At 48.6% G+C, this 17,473-nt stretch overlaps 6 protein-coding genes and 2 non-coding genes across 8 annotated transcripts; 3 read left to right on the forward strand and 5 right to left on the reverse strand.

Annotated features, from left to right (window-relative positions):
• Positions 1 to 27: 27 nt before the first annotated feature.
• BJ212DRAFT_t72 lies at positions 28 to 107 on the reverse strand. The gene has a single exon. It is a non-coding gene; the product is annotated as a tRNA-Gln (tRNA).
• On the forward strand, positions 58 to 2,950 carry BJ212DRAFT_220924 (histidinol dehydrogenase-domain-containing protein). The gene is made up of 3 exons (XM_041342684.1): positions 58 to 2,201; positions 2,285 to 2,640; positions 2,693 to 2,950. The coding sequence occupies exons 1-3, from the start codon at positions 213 to 215 to the stop codon at positions 2,910 to 2,912; spliced, it is 2,565 nt and encodes an 854-aa protein (XP_041192417.1). The 5' UTR covers positions 58 to 212; the 3' UTR covers positions 2,913 to 2,950.
• Positions 2,951 to 5,271: 2,321 nt separating this feature from the next.
• BJ212DRAFT_1568754 (thiamine diphosphate-binding protein) lies at positions 5,272 to 6,881 on the reverse strand. Its single transcript, XM_041342012.1, has 7 exons — positions 6,630 to 6,881; positions 6,426 to 6,575; positions 6,351 to 6,403; positions 6,054 to 6,297; positions 5,708 to 6,006; positions 5,521 to 5,656; positions 5,272 to 5,464 (listed from the first exon to the last, which is right to left on the reverse strand). Exons 1-7 carry the CDS (start codon positions 6,753 to 6,755, stop codon positions 5,378 to 5,380), a joined length of 1,095 nt encoding a protein of 364 aa, XP_041192418.1. The 5' UTR covers positions 6,756 to 6,881; the 3' UTR covers positions 5,272 to 5,377.
• Positions 6,874 to 9,048, forward strand: BJ212DRAFT_1356883 (uncharacterized protein). The gene is made up of 11 exons (XM_041335727.1): positions 6,874 to 7,050; positions 7,101 to 7,148; positions 7,206 to 7,235; positions 7,284 to 7,467; positions 7,523 to 7,815; positions 7,871 to 8,001; positions 8,049 to 8,184; positions 8,235 to 8,350; positions 8,405 to 8,487; positions 8,543 to 8,873; positions 8,921 to 9,048. The coding sequence occupies exons 1-10, from the start codon at positions 7,000 to 7,002 to the stop codon at positions 8,590 to 8,592; spliced, it is 1,122 nt and encodes a 373-aa protein (XP_041192419.1). The 5' UTR covers positions 6,874 to 6,999; the 3' UTR covers positions 8,593 to 8,873; positions 8,921 to 9,048.
• Positions 9,049 to 9,556: 508 nt separating this feature from the next.
• On the forward strand, positions 9,557 to 9,656 carry BJ212DRAFT_t65. Its single transcript has one exon. It is a non-coding gene; the product is annotated as a tRNA-Pro (tRNA).
• Positions 9,657 to 11,649: 1,993 nt separating this feature from the next.
• On the reverse strand, positions 11,650 to 13,165 carry BJ212DRAFT_1273161 (uncharacterized protein; the record flags this gene model as incomplete). The annotated part of the gene is made up of 6 exons (XM_041331069.1): positions 11,650 to 12,139; positions 12,266 to 12,395; positions 12,444 to 12,552; positions 12,609 to 12,731; positions 12,777 to 13,017; positions 13,065 to 13,165. 6 exons carry the CDS (start codon positions 13,163 to 13,165, stop codon positions 11,650 to 11,652), a joined length of 1,194 nt encoding a protein of 397 aa, XP_041192420.1.
• A 35-nt stretch (positions 13,166 to 13,200) lies between these two features.
• BJ212DRAFT_1356890 (glutamine synthetase) lies at positions 13,201 to 15,065 on the reverse strand. The gene is made up of 5 exons (XM_041335728.1): positions 14,849 to 15,065; positions 14,740 to 14,783; positions 14,322 to 14,682; positions 13,737 to 14,267; positions 13,201 to 13,676 (listed from the first exon to the last, which is right to left on the reverse strand). The coding sequence occupies exons 1-5, from the start codon at positions 14,922 to 14,924 to the stop codon at positions 13,624 to 13,626; spliced, it is 1,065 nt and encodes a 354-aa protein (XP_041192421.1). The 5' UTR covers positions 14,925 to 15,065; the 3' UTR covers positions 13,201 to 13,623.
• Positions 15,066 to 15,759: 694 nt separating this feature from the next.
• Positions 15,760 to 17,433, reverse strand: BJ212DRAFT_1505311 (uncharacterized protein; the record flags this gene model as incomplete). The annotated part of the gene is made up of 8 exons (XM_041341618.1): positions 15,760 to 16,307; positions 16,366 to 16,467; positions 16,524 to 16,682; positions 16,739 to 16,820; positions 16,880 to 16,975; positions 17,028 to 17,124; positions 17,185 to 17,279; positions 17,378 to 17,433. The coding sequence occupies 8 exons, from the start codon at positions 17,431 to 17,433 to the stop codon at positions 16,005 to 16,007; spliced, it is 990 nt and encodes a 329-aa protein (XP_041192422.1). The 3' UTR covers positions 15,760 to 16,004.
• Positions 17,434 to 17,473: the final 40 nt, after the last annotated feature.

Below are 17,473 nucleotides of genomic sequence, written 5' to 3' on the forward strand. Positions count from 1 at the left end.
TTATCAGGACTGATAAAAACAAAATGTAGGTCCAACCAGGAATCGAACCTGGGTCACAAGAAATCGTGTTTCAGAATCTTGGGTGATAACCGCTACACTATTGGACCGTTGATTTCAGGGCTTTTATGATATATCTGACACAACGAGTTTAATAGAAGTCATCAAAGAATGATCCATCTAATCGTCAATCTTCTTGCTCGTCAGGTTTTGTCATGTTCCCATTTCTTGCTCTACTCGACAGCGAGCACGTCGACGAGGAGCTCCTCCTCGCGGTCTCGCGTATCGCCCCAGTCATCACCTCTGGATTGACCCCAGAAAGCACAATCCGTTATCTTCTTGTGGAAGATACATCCACTGATGTCAATCAAATCATCACCTTCCTTGATAACGGTGCCGACAAGGCCATTGTGCCTCTTTCTCTTGCCAAAAGTCTGCTGGGGACGGTGCCCGCTCATCGGTTACTCCTTCTTCTCGATGTTGCTAATGTGAGCGCCGTCTCCGACTCCGTTCGCAACGCTGTGTCTGGCGTCTTGCTTAAAACTTCTTCGAGTGGCTTTGGCCTCGATGTGGACCTTGTGCACTCCATATCACGCTTCTTTGTCGGTGCAGCAGTACACGTTTTAGCGCCTGACCTCCCCACTCCCTCAATCATTAGAAAACTCATATCCATTGGCGCATCTGTGGTCATTCCTTTCTCCCAGCTCACCCTCGGCTCTACCTCCCAAAAAATGATCAGCATCGCAGATGCATTCCTTGCACCAATAGTTTCGGATCGCTCCGATGGACTTTTCCCCACAGTAATATCTTCTGATCCCCATGGAAAACGCTCTCTAGGCCTGGTCTATTCGTCTTGTGAATCGGTTGCTGAGTCAATTCGCACAGGCAAAGGCGTGTATCACTCCAGAAAACACGGTCTATGGCGCAAGGGCGAGACCTCTGGGGCCACGCAGGATGTCGTGCGCATCCGCGTAGACTGTGATACCGATGCGCTCGAGTTTAGCGTGGTACAGCACGGCGCTGGTTTCTGTCACCTTAACCGCGCTTCGTGCTTCGGCGATTTAGACGGGCTCGCTGCTCTCGAGCGTACTCTGACCTCACGTTTAGTTGACGCGCCAGAGGGTTCATATACTCGCCGGCTCTTTAATGACGAGGAACTTTTGAGGGCAAAGATTATGGAAGAAGCCGATGAACTGTGTCGTGCAAAGACGAAGGAGGAAGTGGCATTCGAAGCTGCTGATCTCATATACTTTACTATGGCACGCTGTGTCGCTGCCGGAGTGAGCGTCAAGCATATTGAGCGTTCACTAGACAAGAAAGCGATGAAGATCAGTCGAAGGCCAGGAAACGCAAAACAACAGTGGATTCCCAAAACTGAGTTCCCAAAAGCAGAATTGTCCAAGGCGGAAGCGCCTAGAGCTTCGTTGGCACCTTTTAGCAAGGCGCCTCTTGACCGGAATGGGCCCATCCAAATGCGGACCGTTGATATATCTGCTATATCCCCCGAGGACCGTGCAAAGCTTCTCAAGCGACCTGTCCTCAGGTCTGATGAAATGATTGCTAAGGTCAAGCCCATAGTTGATGATGTTCGCGCTCGCGGGGACTCCGCTCTACGTGAGCTCACCGCCAAATTTGATAAGGTTCAATTGGACACCCCACTTCTCCTTCCACCATTCTACCCTCTTGCACCAGAAGCACAGCAGCTCGATCCTGCTGTGCGCGATGCCATTGACACTGCATATAGCAACGTCTACAAATTCCATGCCGCTCAAATTGACGGTGCTCCACTTGTCGTGGAGACCATGCCAGGGGTAACATGCACCCGCTTTGCCCGCCCCATCGCACGGGTGGGACTTTATGTGCCAGGTGGCACTGCCGTCCTCCCTTCCACGGCACTTATGCTAGGCGTTCCAGCCCAAGTTGCTGGCTGTGAAAAAGTCGTCATGGCTACGCCACCCAGGGCTGATGGAAGTATCTCCCCGGAGGTACTTTATGTTGCTCATAAAGTGGGCGCCCACGCCATCCTCAGAGCTGGTGGGGCTCAAGCAGTTGCTGCTTTGGCGTATGGCACCGAGACCGTTCCAAAAGTCGACAAGATTTTTGGGCCAGGGAATCAATGGGTTACGGCTGCGAAGATGCTCGTACAAAATGACACGGATGCACTGGTGTCAATAGATATGCCTGCCGGGCCATCCGAGGTACTGGTAAGTGGCTCTGGCTTTTCAACTGCGGACGTACCGTGTTCGTTGTCCTTGGAAGACTAACGAATACGGTACTTCCCCCTAAGGTGATAGCAGATGACACGTGTAACCCTGCTTTTGTCGCGGCCGACCTTCTTTCACAAGCTGAACACGGTATCGATTCTCAAGTTGTCTTGGTCGCTTCATCTCTCCCGGAGACCGTGCTCGCGGAAGTCGAAGAAGAGGTGGACAAACAAGCGCATGCCTTGGGTCGTGTCGACATCGTTCGCGAAAGCGTGACAAAAAGTTTGATCGTAAAAACACAAGGGCCAGACATTGCTATGGAGTTTTCAAATGACTACGCTCCTGAGCATCTCATTTTACACTTGAGGGACGCACCAGCTTGGGTCGACCACGTGAAAAATGCAGGCAGCGTTTTCGTAGGGCCGTACTCTCCAGAAAGGTAAGTAGTTCTTTCATCAGACATATGCCTTCTATTGATCCTATGATTGTAGCTGCGGAGATTACGCCTCGGGCACGAACCACACTCTTCCTACAAATGGATATGCCCGCCAGTTCAGCGGCGTCAACACGCAGTCTTTCCAGAAGCACATAACATCGCAGGAGGTCACTATGGATGGACTGCAGACGTTGGGACCTATCGTAGCGACTTTGGCGGACTGCGAAGGGCTGCAAGCCCATGCAAACGCAGTTCGTATCCGACTGGGTATATAGTACTCAGTGATACCCAGGGAATTCCGGAAGGTGGCGAATAGTAACAGGTGTGTATCATACGGTTGATGCTATGAAATTATGTGTATTTTGTGCCTCTATCAGGTGTTCTCCAAAAACTGTCGTGTTTGTACATGGTACTAATATGCCTGTCAGTGACAGACTTCTGTTGTCGATGAGATCGTACAAACTTCATACGTTCCATCAACCGCTTCGATCGCGATCGTTGTGATCGCGGTCTGCTTATTGGGCCTTCTTCGATGACAATAGAAAATCGGATTGTGGCGATGAGTTCATCGATTCTAGACTTTTCATCGTGGTCGTTCTTAGCCATCACGGTGGTCAGGTCGATGGACTCGAAAATATTATACGACCTCAGGTCGGTGTGAACGTTAAAACTCTAACTTATAAGCGAACGCACTAGCAAATCGTGAGAATCGGACGAACTGGAGGTAAACCGTGCCTATGTAATAACTCAATGACTACGATAATTGTAGGGACACCACAACGAAAGTCACCTTCACGAATCACGACAGGAGTCCGGTGCTGTGCCGAGGAGTGTTTCAGACATCACGTCCTGTTGGTGTGTATCGTATTATTGTGACGGGGATGCTTGCAGCACTCGCCACCTTCAACGCTCACCATATCATGCCCTCACCAGCAGGTTTCTACTACTATTTCAGCCCTCGAATTTTATGTACGTGCGCATTGAAATCCGAGTTAATCTACTACCTCAATTTTGTGCTGGCAGTAAGGCGCATAATATAACAGTATCGTTCTGCGCTTCAGAGCGCTTCATGCTCCCTAGTACGTCCTTAAAAGTCTTCGTGTAACTCGACTTCGCCGGTACAATAGCATGACAGACAACATGGAAAAATACTTGTCGAGCGGCTCTGCAGAGCTACCCCCCTTGGTCTGACCTAGTTGGCAAACTTCCGTACTCCACTTGATGAACCTTCCGCCTCAGGTACCGCCAGCAAAGCTTTGGTAGCAGAGTTTATGCAACTCAGCGTTCTCCTCCGTAACACATTTGATGGACCACCAAAGACTAGTCCTCACAAATCCAGAAACTGACTGAAATGGGGCGCACACTTCCTGACTTTTCACGTTTTCTCCCGCCTCCACTGTTTTCTGACCTTCAGAAAACGGCTGAAGAAGGTCCAGTCACCATAGCCGATGCTAGCCAGTACGGTTGTGACGCTTCGATTATCCATGGTGTCAACGATCCCATCCATGTCCCACTTGATGTCGCGCAAGCCGAAGTCTCCAGTTGTCTTCTGAATTCCGGTCACTCGCGGAGGCTGTTGGTTCTTCAAATCATCAACTTGAATTGCTCGAGATTGTTGGTATCCTGCGCAAGCTTTGACTTCATATCGTGGGCCCTATAGTTCAAGCTCACTGGGAGTTTATTCAACCTAACTTACGCATCTGGTGGTGTCCCACTGCTGAGTTAACGCTACTTCCTCTACATGCCACAGGACCCTATGAGAGGAAAGCTAATGTTTCAAAACTACATTTCTTCTTACACCCCCCACTTTAGCAACACTTGTTCGGGCGAGACAGTGGTTTTCGAGATGTGTCCACGCAAACATTTTGTTGCCATTAGCCAAGCGAAACCGGACGGAGTAAAGGAATTCCGATGTGTTACTCCTGAGTTGGCCGTTGTAGCTCAACGTCTAGTGACCATTGTGTCCTTCACGTCACTCCAGTACATCGATGTAACAATACAGAGTGCATTCGGTGCATTGCATTATAATTAGTGCCTCCACCTAGCCTGCCATGGACTGCGGAATCGACAACAGCCATTCAAGTCTTCCTTCTCAATGCGCGACGGGCCGTCAATAATCAAGGACATTATACAATCTGACTGGTAGAAACTGGAGATTTCATTCTTTTCTGCTTGCCATACTACCAGTAGGCGATGAGAAGAGTTCCAATGAATCGATTCATCTTGCTGCGGCGATGCAATCCTCCGGATTTCGCAGTGTGATAGGTTCCATGTGGTTTGTCGATGATGAGGTTGCGCGTCAGATCGTGTCCTGCGTTTTTATGACAACTTGGTTGATGACTCAAGGATACTGGACTACACACACGCTGCGATGGCATTGCATAAGACTGTGAAGTCATTACGTAAGACTCCCATTATGCCCTCCTGCACTCGCGGGTCCCGAAGAGAAATGATGGGAAACATTATAACTGAACACTCTCACCTGAGGAAGAAATCGGAAGCCCAGCACATAGCGCAATTCAATTGGACCCTAAACAATTCATGACACTGACAAGTGACATGGCGTGAGCAGTCAACCCCACGACTTGGCAAAAGAGCGACTTTTATGGACCGGGCACGGAGGCCGGTTTGACCATGTCCAACTTAGATGGGTAATATGTCTATTGCGGCCAGAGGACTACTAACGCCCATGAGTGTGTAAGTATGAGAGCAAATGCGTGCGATAAAAGTATAAGTGTGCCTAGTTGGTCCTGTAAAGTGCCCGCTTGGCGACCTTGACGATGAGAGGTGCGTCGGGGAATGCGAGTGCCTCCAGGTTGATGGCATACTAAAATAAAACAAAAGGTATTAGTATTGGTGTGCGGTCATCGTCTTGACACGTACAGGCGTAGGGACATCAGCACCAGTTACCCGCTCAACCGGAGCGTCAAGGTAGTCAAAGGCCTCGCTCTCGATGATCTGTGCGCAGATTTCGGAACCAACACCAAAGGCGGGGAAACCACCCTCGACGATAAGGAGACTGTAAAAAGATGATTGAATAATGATTCATTAGGCTAAATGACCGCCTGACCGGTTGGTCTTCTTGACTGATGCCTTGATGGTGTCAATATCCAGAGGACGAATACTACGGAGGTTGATAACCTCAGCCTTGACGCCCTCCTTCGCTAACATGTCAGCAGCCTCTAGACTGTGAGTGACCATCTTGCTGTGTGCTACGATAGTGACATCGGTTCCTTCACGCTCGACCTTCGCCTTGCCGATAGGAAGAGTGAAGTTGTCTGACATGGCTTCTGAAGACATGGGGAAGGTCACACCGTACATCATCTCATTCTCGAGGAATACGACTGGGTTAGGATCCCGAATAGCGGCCTATAAAGTTGTTAGCCATACGTACAAGAAACCGTGGAAAATAAAACCTTGAGAAGACCCTTACAATCCTCTGCGCTCCAAGGGCTGACAACCTTGAGACCGGGGATTGAGCCATACCAGGCTGCATAGTCCTGGGAGTGCTGGGCGGCGACACCAGAGGCAGCACCGTTGGGACCACGGAAGACAACAGGACAGGGTACATTTCCACCGGACATGTAGTAAGTCTTTCCAGCAGAGTTGACGATCTGGTCGATGGCTTGCATGGCGAAGTTGAAAGTCATGAACTCGCATCTTTAAGCAAAATAATGAGATAAGAACACGCCAGAAGGAAAAGAGTGCATTACATTGGTCGTAAACCTGCGAGTGCAGCACCGACAGCAACACCGGCGAAACCCATCTCAGTGATGGGAGTAGTCAACGACACGCTTTTCGCCGAACTTGTCAAGAAGACCTTTGGAGACTTTGTAGGCGCCATTGTAGCGAGCTACCTCTTCACCGAGAATGAAGACGTTCTCGTCACGCATCATCTCCTCCTCCATAGCAACATTGAGTGCGTCACGGACTGTCATCTACCAAATGGTTCAGAATTGACATGATGCATGAGAATGACGTGCAACTCTTACCGAGTTTTCACTTGCTGTCGCATATCCACGAGCGAAAGCAGCACGTTTTAGAGCCAATGAAGGACGTGCACGAACATTTGCGATAGCAGGAGCAACACGAGAGAGAGCAGCACGGGCGGCAGACATTGAGCCTTTTGGAAAGGAAACGGAGGGAGGAGGACTGTAATAAGAGAGAGTGTGAATGAAATGGGAGCAATTTTGACACGGACAAAGTGCGGAATTGAAATATAATATGAAGTGAACCGATTACACGGCGCGGCGGGCTCTCCTCATATTTTTCCTACAATTTATGTCTAAAACTAAAACCAACTGTTCCGCTAGCTGTACGACTACTCCGTTTCTTTCCTTCATTCCACAACGTCTGTAAGTAATGCTTCGCAACGCTTTGTCGGCGGCGACCCGCCCTGCTCTTCAGCATTCCGTAGGTAACTGAATTTATAAGATGGCGTGATGTTCACCTTTTTTTTCAAGCGAACTGTAACCACACTTTCGGCTGGTTTTCCAAAAGTCACGCAAAGAGTAAGTTCCACGCCCAAGCGAATAGCGTCACCGAACTTATCGTATCATCCATCCCAGCTACCGACCAAGTACGGTGGCGTATATACGGTGCGTGAATCTACCCTTGGACATGGTGCTGGTATCGAGTGTGTTTAGGTTACCCTCATACCCGGTGACGGTATTGGCGGTGAAATCACAGACTCTGTCAAAGAGATCTTCGAGCATGTAAATGCACCCATCGAGTGGGAGCAGTATGATGTCTCCGGTGTATCTTCAGCGGGGGAGGATCTCTTCAAGCAGGCGATGGAAAGTCTCAAGCGCAACAGAGTTGGTCTCAAGGGTAAGTCATTTTTCCTACTGAGTCACAGAACTAGCATTCATCTTTGTCGTCATAGGTATTCTCTTCACGCCTATCTCTCAAACCGGCCATATCTCATGGAACGTGGCCATGCGTCAACAGCTCGACATTTACGCATCAGTTGTGATGTGCAAGTCTCTCCCTGGATTCCCCACACGCCACTCCAACGTCGATTTTGCTATCATCCGTGAAAACACCGAGGGTGAATACTCTGGCTTGGAGCACCAGAGTTATCCTGGTGTGGTGGAGAGTTTGAAAGTCTCTACAAGGGCCAAGGCGGAGCGTATTGCGCGCTTTGCTTTTGACTTTGCCCTCAAGAACAACCGCAAGGTCGGTTATGACTTCATTTCCAGCCGGTGCTTTACTGATAAGCGCTCGTTTGTAGAAAGTGACTTGTGTGCACAAGGCCAACATCATGAAACTCGGTGATGGTCTGTTCTTGAACACCTTCCGTCGAATTGCGGAGGAGTACAAATCTCTAGGCATCGTGTCTAATGATATGATCATCGACAACACGTGAGGCGTCTCTCCCTTTTCCGTTCCAGCCGGCTAACATCGCCTAGATCCATGCAATTAGTGGCCAAACCTGGTCAGTTCGATGTCATGGTCATGCCCAACTTGTACGGTGCCATCATTTCCAACATTGGTGCCGCACTCGTTGGCGGTCCTGGTATTGTTCCAGGATGCAACATCGGCCGTGTATGTCGCATACTTGCATTTGGTTCCGCAGGGTATTGATATCTATTCAGGACTATGCCCTCTTCGAGCCCGGATGTAGACACGTTGCATCAGATATCATGGGCACCAACCGTGCCAACCCTACCGCTATGATTTTGAGTGCCACCATGATGCTCAGACATCTTGGGTATGTTGTCCAGCACAGCCTTGTTCTGATAATCCTTACACTCTCCTCCCGCAGTCTTGATTCCATCGCCAATAGTATTGCAAGCGCGACCTTTGATGTCATCAACGCCGGAGAGGTCAGGACTGCAGACATGGGTGGTGAGTAATTGCCCGTGATCTATTGAGACTCGTTTTCATATTGCTTCGTCTGCAGGTGCCGCAACGACATCGGAATTCACCAATGCTATCATCAAAAAACTTTAAGCCGTCTTTGTAACTTGGTACTACGCGACATGTGCAGGACGCGGGGTTGACTAATGGCATGCTATATAGATGTGACACTAGATGTAGATAGGCTTGGTAGCCATCACATACGGTATTCAAAACACTCATTTATGCTATGGATGGTGCATTAATGGATCAGACTCATTGCCGTTACAGTATTTAATGTTGAGCTTGTCAATGTGATATCACTATATCCCAGTCCAGTGTTGACTCAGTGCTCTTCCAATGTCGTCGTCCGCGCTTCCCTATGTTCCAGTCAGGTAGATTGCATCCCACCTGCGTCTTCTACCGCTGACTTCTTTAACAGTGGCTGAGCGATATCGATGCGCTCCCCAGTTAATCAAGTGTATTGATTGTCGTTCTCCTCTAGTCGCGACGTTCGGCTTGTCGCGGACGATGGACGATAATTACGCAGGCTGCTAGGAACCTCCAGTCGAAACTACCTTGGTGAGCCCCTGACCACGCATGTCCTGTGTGGCCATGGGTTCTGTTAACGAACGCACGCGCAAGTCCCTGCGATTCCATCCCCGGCATGCATCAACTGAAAATAACCAATAATTCTCATATCTCGCCCCACGTGTCCTGTCATTCACTTGTGGTGGCCTGCGTCCAGACACTGGGATTCAGACCCAGGTCTTCGTATGCATCCTCTCCTTGCACAGCGAGCCTCACGATTGAAAGGTTCCATCCTGAGCTGCTTGCCATATCGTCCGAGTCATCGCTTGAGATGAAAGAAGGGTACAATGTGCGCCGGTTGTCCGAGAATGAAGCTAGAAGATACCCCAATGATTGGTGTAAGCTCGAGGCTTGGCTGGTATATTCTGCTTGTTATCGATCTGCAATATTAATGTGCGTAGTGACCACTGACTACGATGGTTCCGGGCGCGGATATGGTGAGCTCTCTCCCTGTGATTATATAAGTCAATGGTGATGCACTCTTCAAGGCCCAATGGTCTAGTAGTATGATACCCGCTTCGGGAGCAATCCCCAACACAAGGTGTTGAAGTTGCGGGTGGTCCCGGGTTCAATTCCCGGTTGGGCCCCTTAGTTTTATCAATCTTTTTTGCCAGTGTTGTCCAAGGCTCTTGGCAGGGACACAAGAGACACCCTAGTAACGGACGACTGTCTCCCTGTGATCATGACGGTTGCTGGTGACTGGAGATCGTGACATCTTGGCACCGTCGAGGCTATGAACTATATCCCCCCAGCAAATACCTCGCTGCGCCAATAAATTTATACGTTAGATACACCAACTTCAAGCGACCTCGTTGTCCATAAGCGCTTGAGCACGGCGAGGGGACTTGGTTTGCCTGGTGATGCTACAAGAATTGATTATTGGTTTGGTATTCTCAAAGTCGTCTGGGAAGAAATATGTTCTTCTTTCCTGAAGATTAGATAACTAATCAATGTCATATACCCACATGTTGGCGTGGACGTGAATTCCGCGGAATCAAACGCTCTGTGCTTACAATATGCAGATACCACGAATTCAATAAAATTTCGAACCCAATTTCCCGCCCCCTGCAGGACGTGCTTGACAAGAGTTGATTGTATCAATCATTCTCGCGCTACACATTACTGCGTAGTGCATTGTGCACATGCTCCTGGAAAACAATTGGAGTCATGCCGGTTTCTGCCATGGGCATTAGAGTTGACCACGAACTTGGTGTGATATTCCCGAAGGCTAAGGATATCGATCAGGCGTGGTCTCTGCACGATCATCTGCACGAGCCAGAAGATTTGAACAACACCGATATAAATCTGAATGTCTAACGAATATATACCATGATGGCTTGCAGAGGACATGGTCATAGATCGGCAAACGTTGAGAACACTAAGGACAAACCAAGGAGCCTGACATCTCACAAAGTAAACCGCGTGAGTTTTCATCAACACCGTGAAACAATCCCTGATATTCCGTCCAGTCGATTGTCGTCGCAATTCACGGAAGTGTTTTACAGCAATCCAGACTGCTTCCCATACAATATCGAGTCATGGAATCTCACAGCGCACAGATAGATGCCGGAGAGAACAAGCTCCTCTGGTATCCGGTATTCGTTATTGAGCATCATGCACTTAAGTCTTTCATATATTATGGAGCTCACCGCCTGAAACATGGCCCATTGTTATTGCGTTATTCATTTCGTCAGTAAGCCAGGAAGACGATAACGAGAAACACAAGGATCTTTCTGGATCGTTAATACATGACATGTGATTGTGTGATCGTGATGACTTGCGTGATGTTTCGGTCAACTCGGTATCACGGAGGTATTGCAATTACGATCACACTCATCCAATGTAGCACGACGTCCATAAATTATGGCCTGACAAATACAGTTTGCGATCAGCCTCGGAGGGTCACACACTCCTGGAAAACAAACTCACAGCTGTGGTAGTCATTATGTTGACTGACGACTGGTTAAGAATCTCACCCCTGCATGGGAGCACAGTCTATTGGACGGGAATGCAGGCATCGAAGCAAAGTATTCACTGCATCTATCAAGTACTGAGGTTGTCGAAACACTGCTATTGCAGCTGGTGAGAAGAAGAAAAATATTTGTGCAAGGCAACACACCCAGAATGTCGATGTTGATTGCGAGAGATGGTTGACCAGGGGAGCCTAATAGCTCATCCGAGGTTGATAAGAGGGTGAAATTTTGTTGGCACGCCACCACAAAAGTCGGAAATGCACAATATAATTGGAAAATGCTACAAACAAATACCTTACCTCTGCCATCCAGGTTGCCACCGCGCGCCCCTCAACGCGGAATCCAACGTGCCGTATTCCTCCTTTCTCCTCAGTCCAGGGAACAGTCGCCTCCTAGTCGCCTCCTCGCTCTCCGCCTCGGTCATCGGGTTATAATGTCAAAATATGTAACCATGAAAACCGATCCAAATCGCACTGCACTGAATCATGCACTGGTCGATGGCATCAGTGTTCTGGATACTCCAAATAAGGGAACTTGCCGAATATAGAGGCGTTCTGCGGATGTTCAGCGGCGGTGACAGTCTGAATTGAATCAGGTTCATTGCTGATTAAAATTCAAAGTTCAGGTCTACATCATCAAACGTGTCATCCTGGTCTAATGCAGCCTCGTACTCCTCCAGGGTCATCGCTCGTGCCTTCTTATGTTCCGGTCCTTCCGACGTACCAGATTGTGACCCACCCGGACCTTCAATTGCTCTCGAATCATGAATGACTTCCAGCTTTACAACTTCACCTTTCACAGCAGGCTCAGCGATAGTGCTTCTGTCCTTCTTGCGGAGTGACAGAATTTGTTCGCAGCACACCTCGCCACGTTTACCCCACCCATCTACATCAGGTCTGAACTCGGCATACAATCCGAAACCTTTGTTATTAAGCTCTGGGGGTGGGAAGCTTTCGGCCAACAATCGGAGGGCACCGATGACGTACGGAGTCGTCTGTCGAAACGCACGAGATATATATGAAAATGCTGTGCTGGGGAGAGCCGGTGAGGTGTTGTCGAGAGCACGCCATATCTCGTTCTGTGTCTGATACAGGGATCTGGCAGAATGGCCGCGGAACGTTAGAACGTTTGTAAATAGATAGACAGGTGGACGTACATCCTGTCAACAATCATGACACGTTATGCTGTCAGTAAAAGGCACCAAGACCTGCCACGAGGCATACCTTCTTCCTAGTAAGTCGACATAAGGTTGTGTGCTGCCCTTAATAGGCTCTATCTCTTTCTTGCGTGATTTGTCAAAGAGACCTAAGGAGACCCCCTTTGATATTGCATTCATTTCAGTGTAAACGGAAGCTTCGTGACGTTTGAGTACATCCAGCATGCTCACTGGCTGGTACGTACCAATGCTGAGAGCTTCCTCCCTCTCAAATCCTAAGCGCTCCGCAACTATAGTTGCCCAGGCTGTCATCAATGGCGCCCGATTCACAACTGTAGACTTCGTCTTAAGAACCTAAGAAGACACGCGCTGAGCATGCCTGATTAAGCGAGCAGAGAACTGAACTGTACCGCCTCATCTAATACCTCATTGAATTCCAAGCTGCCGTACGTAGCAGCTTCGTCTGGAGGTCCATCTGGAAGGAGCTCGTTTAAGTCGTCGTCCCATTTTCGTTTTCGCTTAACTGGTGTGGTCTATGTAATTTAGCATTCAAAATACACAACGGGATGCGGACTCACCACGGCCTGCATTGCATTTGTGACCCTCGGTTCAGACGGACCTGCCACGGGCTGCTCATCCGAACTCCTGGATTTGTCACTTTTTGGTTTCAATTTCGAACCCGAGGGCTGCGCAGTGTACCCCGCTTTGCGAATTGCAGCTAGCACGAGTTTCCGCGTTTCCTTGTCTTCCACGCCACTCACTTTCAACTTCACATCTGTAAGTTGCGCAAGGAGACTAGTCGTATTGGATTCCTTGTATCTGAAATCACAGTTATTCACACAAACTTGCTAATTGAGCAGACGAACACTTTGCTGGCTACTGCCATTGCCTTGGGAACAGGCACATTGTTGCTTGTGAGGACTTTGAGAAAGGCAGGTAAAGTTAATTTTCTGTCTTGCGGATCCATTACTGTCACCTGTACAACAGCAAAGTCCAGACTGACCAATTTCGGCAATCAAGACCTTTCGATTCTAACAACACCAAATAAACGAATATAGATACTAGAGGATTCTAGCGTGTTGAACACACTGGTATTTGTTATGTACAATTTGCTTGGGTGCTTTTCCAAGCTTGGCGTGCCATAAGTGCCCAAGAATAGTGATCATTGGTGACCACACTGGTGATATTACTTATTAGAAAATATTTGTAGCATGAGATGTGCAAGAGTCATCGACCAGTCGTTTCGATTCACTATAAGTCTAACAAGCAGCTGATTGTTCCCATAGAGCGAAGTCATTCGATGATCATTTATACACAGTGCTGCAGAGCAAATTATTACTGAGTCTGAGTCATGCATGCCTCCTTTATTTGGCTGCGTCCCAACAAAAACGGATGGGGAGTAAAGTACAACGAGAAAAAAAACTTCTACTTGTCAAGAATAGTGGTCTCTATGATGATTCCAGTCACACGGTATGGGTCTAATTCATAGAAAAATACAGGTTATTAACAGGACAAACGAGAATAGAGGGTATACTGACCAATGTTGGAGGCAGGACGACGGTCCTCGAGGTATCCATAACCCTGAGCAGCAACGTGCCTTGGCACCCGGATAGAAGCACCACGGTTAGCAACACCAGAACTGAAGTCTCCAATGTGGCCAGTCTCATGACGGCCGGTAAGACGGAGATCATTGTCCTCGCCGTAGACAGCGATGTGCTCAGCATGTCTCTTTGAGAGTTTCTCGATGGCCTCATCAATGTACTTCATACCTCCAGGCTCACGCATGGCCTTGGTGCTGTAGTTGGTGTGGCAACCAGCACCGTTCCAGTCCCCTGAAAGAGGCTTAGGGTGGAAGGAAACCTTGACGCCCCACTGTTCAGCGATGCGGACGAGAAGGTAACGAGCCATCCAGAGGTGGTCACCCATGGAGATACCCTCGCAAGGGCCAACTTGGAATTCCCATTGGGAGGGCATGACCTCAGCATTGATACCACTAATGTTCACGCCGGCGTACAGGCAGGCACGGTAGTGAGCCTCGATGAGGTCACGGGCAAAAACTTTGCCAGTTCCTTAAAGAAGCGAAATTAACGATGAGCACATCTGGGCGGCTAAAGGAAGCATACCTGCGCCGCAGTAGTAAGGGCCCTGGGGTCCGGGGAAACCACCCTTCGGCCAGCCGAATGGCGTGCCATCTGCATCGAAAAGGGTATATTCTTGCTCAAGACCGAACCAGGGAGCGGTGTCCTTTGCGAGATCCATGACCTTCTTAGTGTGGTGGCGGTAGTTGGTTCGGTTGGGGGTACCGTCGTTGTTGTAGGTCTCGGCGAGAACGAGTATGTTGTCACCACCTCGGAAAGGATCCTTGAAAATAGCGGCGGGACGGAGGTAGACATCTGAGTCAGTGCCTGGAGCTTGGTTTGTGGATGAACCATCGAAATCCCAGATGCGGAGCTGGCCGATATCAGTGACCTTCTTGCTCACTGTCTGGAATTGGAATATCAATATAAACTACTGGACCGACAATCATTCGCGATGACCGACCGTGGTCTTTGAACGAAGACCGCCATCACCATCAATCCAAACGTCTGTAGATTAAGATTTGCATGAGAAAACTTCTTCTTCAATCGATAAGAGAGTAAAAGAATCTCACACTCAGCTTGAACCTTGTCGCCCTGGGGCAATGCAAGGTAGGGGGCAAGAAGATCGTTGTGGTAATGATAGGCCATGATTGTTCAAAAGATATCAGTGCTTGTGATGTTGAACAACGTGTGAGGCTCAGGAGATGCAGAGGAGTCAAGGCCTTTGTAGAACGCTTTAAATGGAGAGGTCACTATCCCACTTGTTGCCATTTATTTACTCAAGGCACCGTGTTACTGATTGGACGATAAGGAATTACATCACCCATTTTTGCACTGCTTCGTTATATAATATATTTGTTACTACTCAATTTGAAAGAGTTGCAAATTCCTCTCGTTCCTTGCAGTCGACCCTGCTCGGATCTACATGTTGATTAATGTCAACGTCCTGGAGGTACTATAGCTATTGCCCTTCTGCGTCCGAAGTGCTCTCACTTTGGGTCGGCCCGTTTCTCTCACTGTCTTCTAGTCTAGTGGCCAAGGCTTTCCGCAGCTCCATCGGAACATGTGAGCTCCTCATCGGCCGACATATTTCTCATAAACGGTGCTCCAATGGTACTTGCTGTGCATGGCAGCGGTGTTCAGCTTCCGCCTTGTATTCAATTACTCCCCATCACGCCAGTATCACACAAGCAGTACACATCGATACAGTCGAACAAAGGCAGCAAATGGCCTTCAAAGTGATGCGACGATCTGCCGGAATTTCATTTTGGCTTGCGTGTCTCACCAAGTTATGTATTACTGATTTGCAAGAGTTCCATTCTCATGGCCCCCTCATCATGTATTATTACCAGTTCGAATATTAAAGCTTATGTCCGAGGCTCCCTTCGTCGTCGGAGAGTCGGTCATCTTCACGTCCCATCCATAATCCTTCGCGTTTCAAATTTAATCTTTCATCCTTTTAGTTGATGCCAACTGTTGATCACCATCTGTTTCGCCACCCCTGCGATGTGGAGTTGGATGCAATGGTCACCTGCCGGCATGCCAGCAGTGGCGCAAATGATCACCAGTAACTAGAAAGCTAGATGTCTAACGAATAACCACATGATCATCTTTGACCACGGGGTTAATGAAACCATCACATCTAATCTGGAATTAGCGAGGCTAGTACCACATATATATCGCAACTCTAAATCCCTGCAGGTTACCGAAGAACTGTACGACATGTGGTCACCGTTTCCTTGTCGCCTTTCTTCTTCTCCCACCAGCTTTCACTGCTGCAGCATGGCCTGTCTGCCTAGGTTCTTCACCCTCGCTTGTTCCACTATGCGTAGCAGTTCCACTCGCAGGAGAGTCGGGTCTGTCAACAGTGGCCGCACTTTGCTCGTTATCTACTCCTTTTTGGAAATTTTCTTTGGAGTAACGGAATTTACGAATACTGCCGATCAATAGCTCGATGAACCATGTTCTTGAAATGGCTGCAGGAGTAGCGGAATTTGTATCCAGGAGGTGCAGACTACCCGAGGGATCCAGCTGCTCATTTGATCAGTAAGTATCATTCTTTGCAGAGTGATATCGGTACATCACGTACAATGAATACATTGTCTTGTTCTACGACCATATCAAGCATTTTCCCGGCAACAACATTGCCATCTTCGTCTTGACGAGGACCACCGCCAAGGTTGACCTTAACCTGTAGGTGAAAGCATGTCTAGATATCTAGACCACACTTTCAGACATGAATCCTACCTTCCGTTTTCCTTGGAGTGGTTCCATCTTTGGGCCCCAAGCCGCAAGTCTGGCGTCCCGTATGGCCAGCTCAACGCGCCGCAGGTCCCGTTTGTAATTCAATGTCTGCACGAGATATTGAAGCCCAGATGTGAGGATGATGAGGAATACCAGGACAGTCTAAAGTTTGAAAATGAATTCCGGATCTCACATCCGAGCAAAAAATGATGAAATACCCCTAGGCCTGGCCTGAACCGGGCATAATAGTAGCCCGAGCCTCTCCATTTCGGTACACCATTTTTGTAGAAAAAGTCATACCTGTGGGTAGTCAAATAAACATTCGGAACTCGGACCAAGTATGAGCGAAGTCTACCTACCGCTTACGTCCCTCGGTATCTTTCAAAATGGTTGCAATGACTCCCAGACGTGCAAACCTTTCATGAATGCCCTTCACACCAGGATTTTTATCCGGACTAAATATACACTTAGCAACCAATGACATATAACACGGGACTGGTGCTCAACTGGAGCTGCATGCTTTTCTTCCTGTACGCCTTATTAATCTGGACAAGGGTTGCCGTCGAAGACACATCCAGCCAAGAGTAGAACGTGGTGCCCTTGCCTATGGAAGTGGAGTCTCAATATTCCATACTTAAAGCACTAGATAGTACTCAGGACACACCCTCGGATGCTTCAAGAGCAGTGACTAGATCAAATATTTCATGGTCTTCCTTCCTGTCTGCATGAGATCTTGTATTGAGATGGGTAATAATATATCTTACTTTGGTCCATCTGCTTGGGGCGAGGATAGAAAAATGAGAAACGCGCTCCAGGTCAGACAATGCACTCGTGTGCGTCTAGAAGATCACACTCACGCTGAAACTACCGTTACCAGCACGGCAAGAAACGCAACGAAGACGAAAAGCTTCATCTGCGACTGTCACGGCCACTTCTTGCTGCAGTCGCGAGCG

The sequence above is a fragment of the Suillus subaureus genome, assembly GCF_016647635.1.
Source record: "Suillus subaureus strain MN1 chromosome Unknown BJ212scaffold_18, whole genome shotgun sequence".
Classification (NCBI taxonomy): Eukaryota; Fungi; Basidiomycota; class Agaricomycetes; order Boletales; family Suillaceae; genus Suillus; species Suillus subaureus.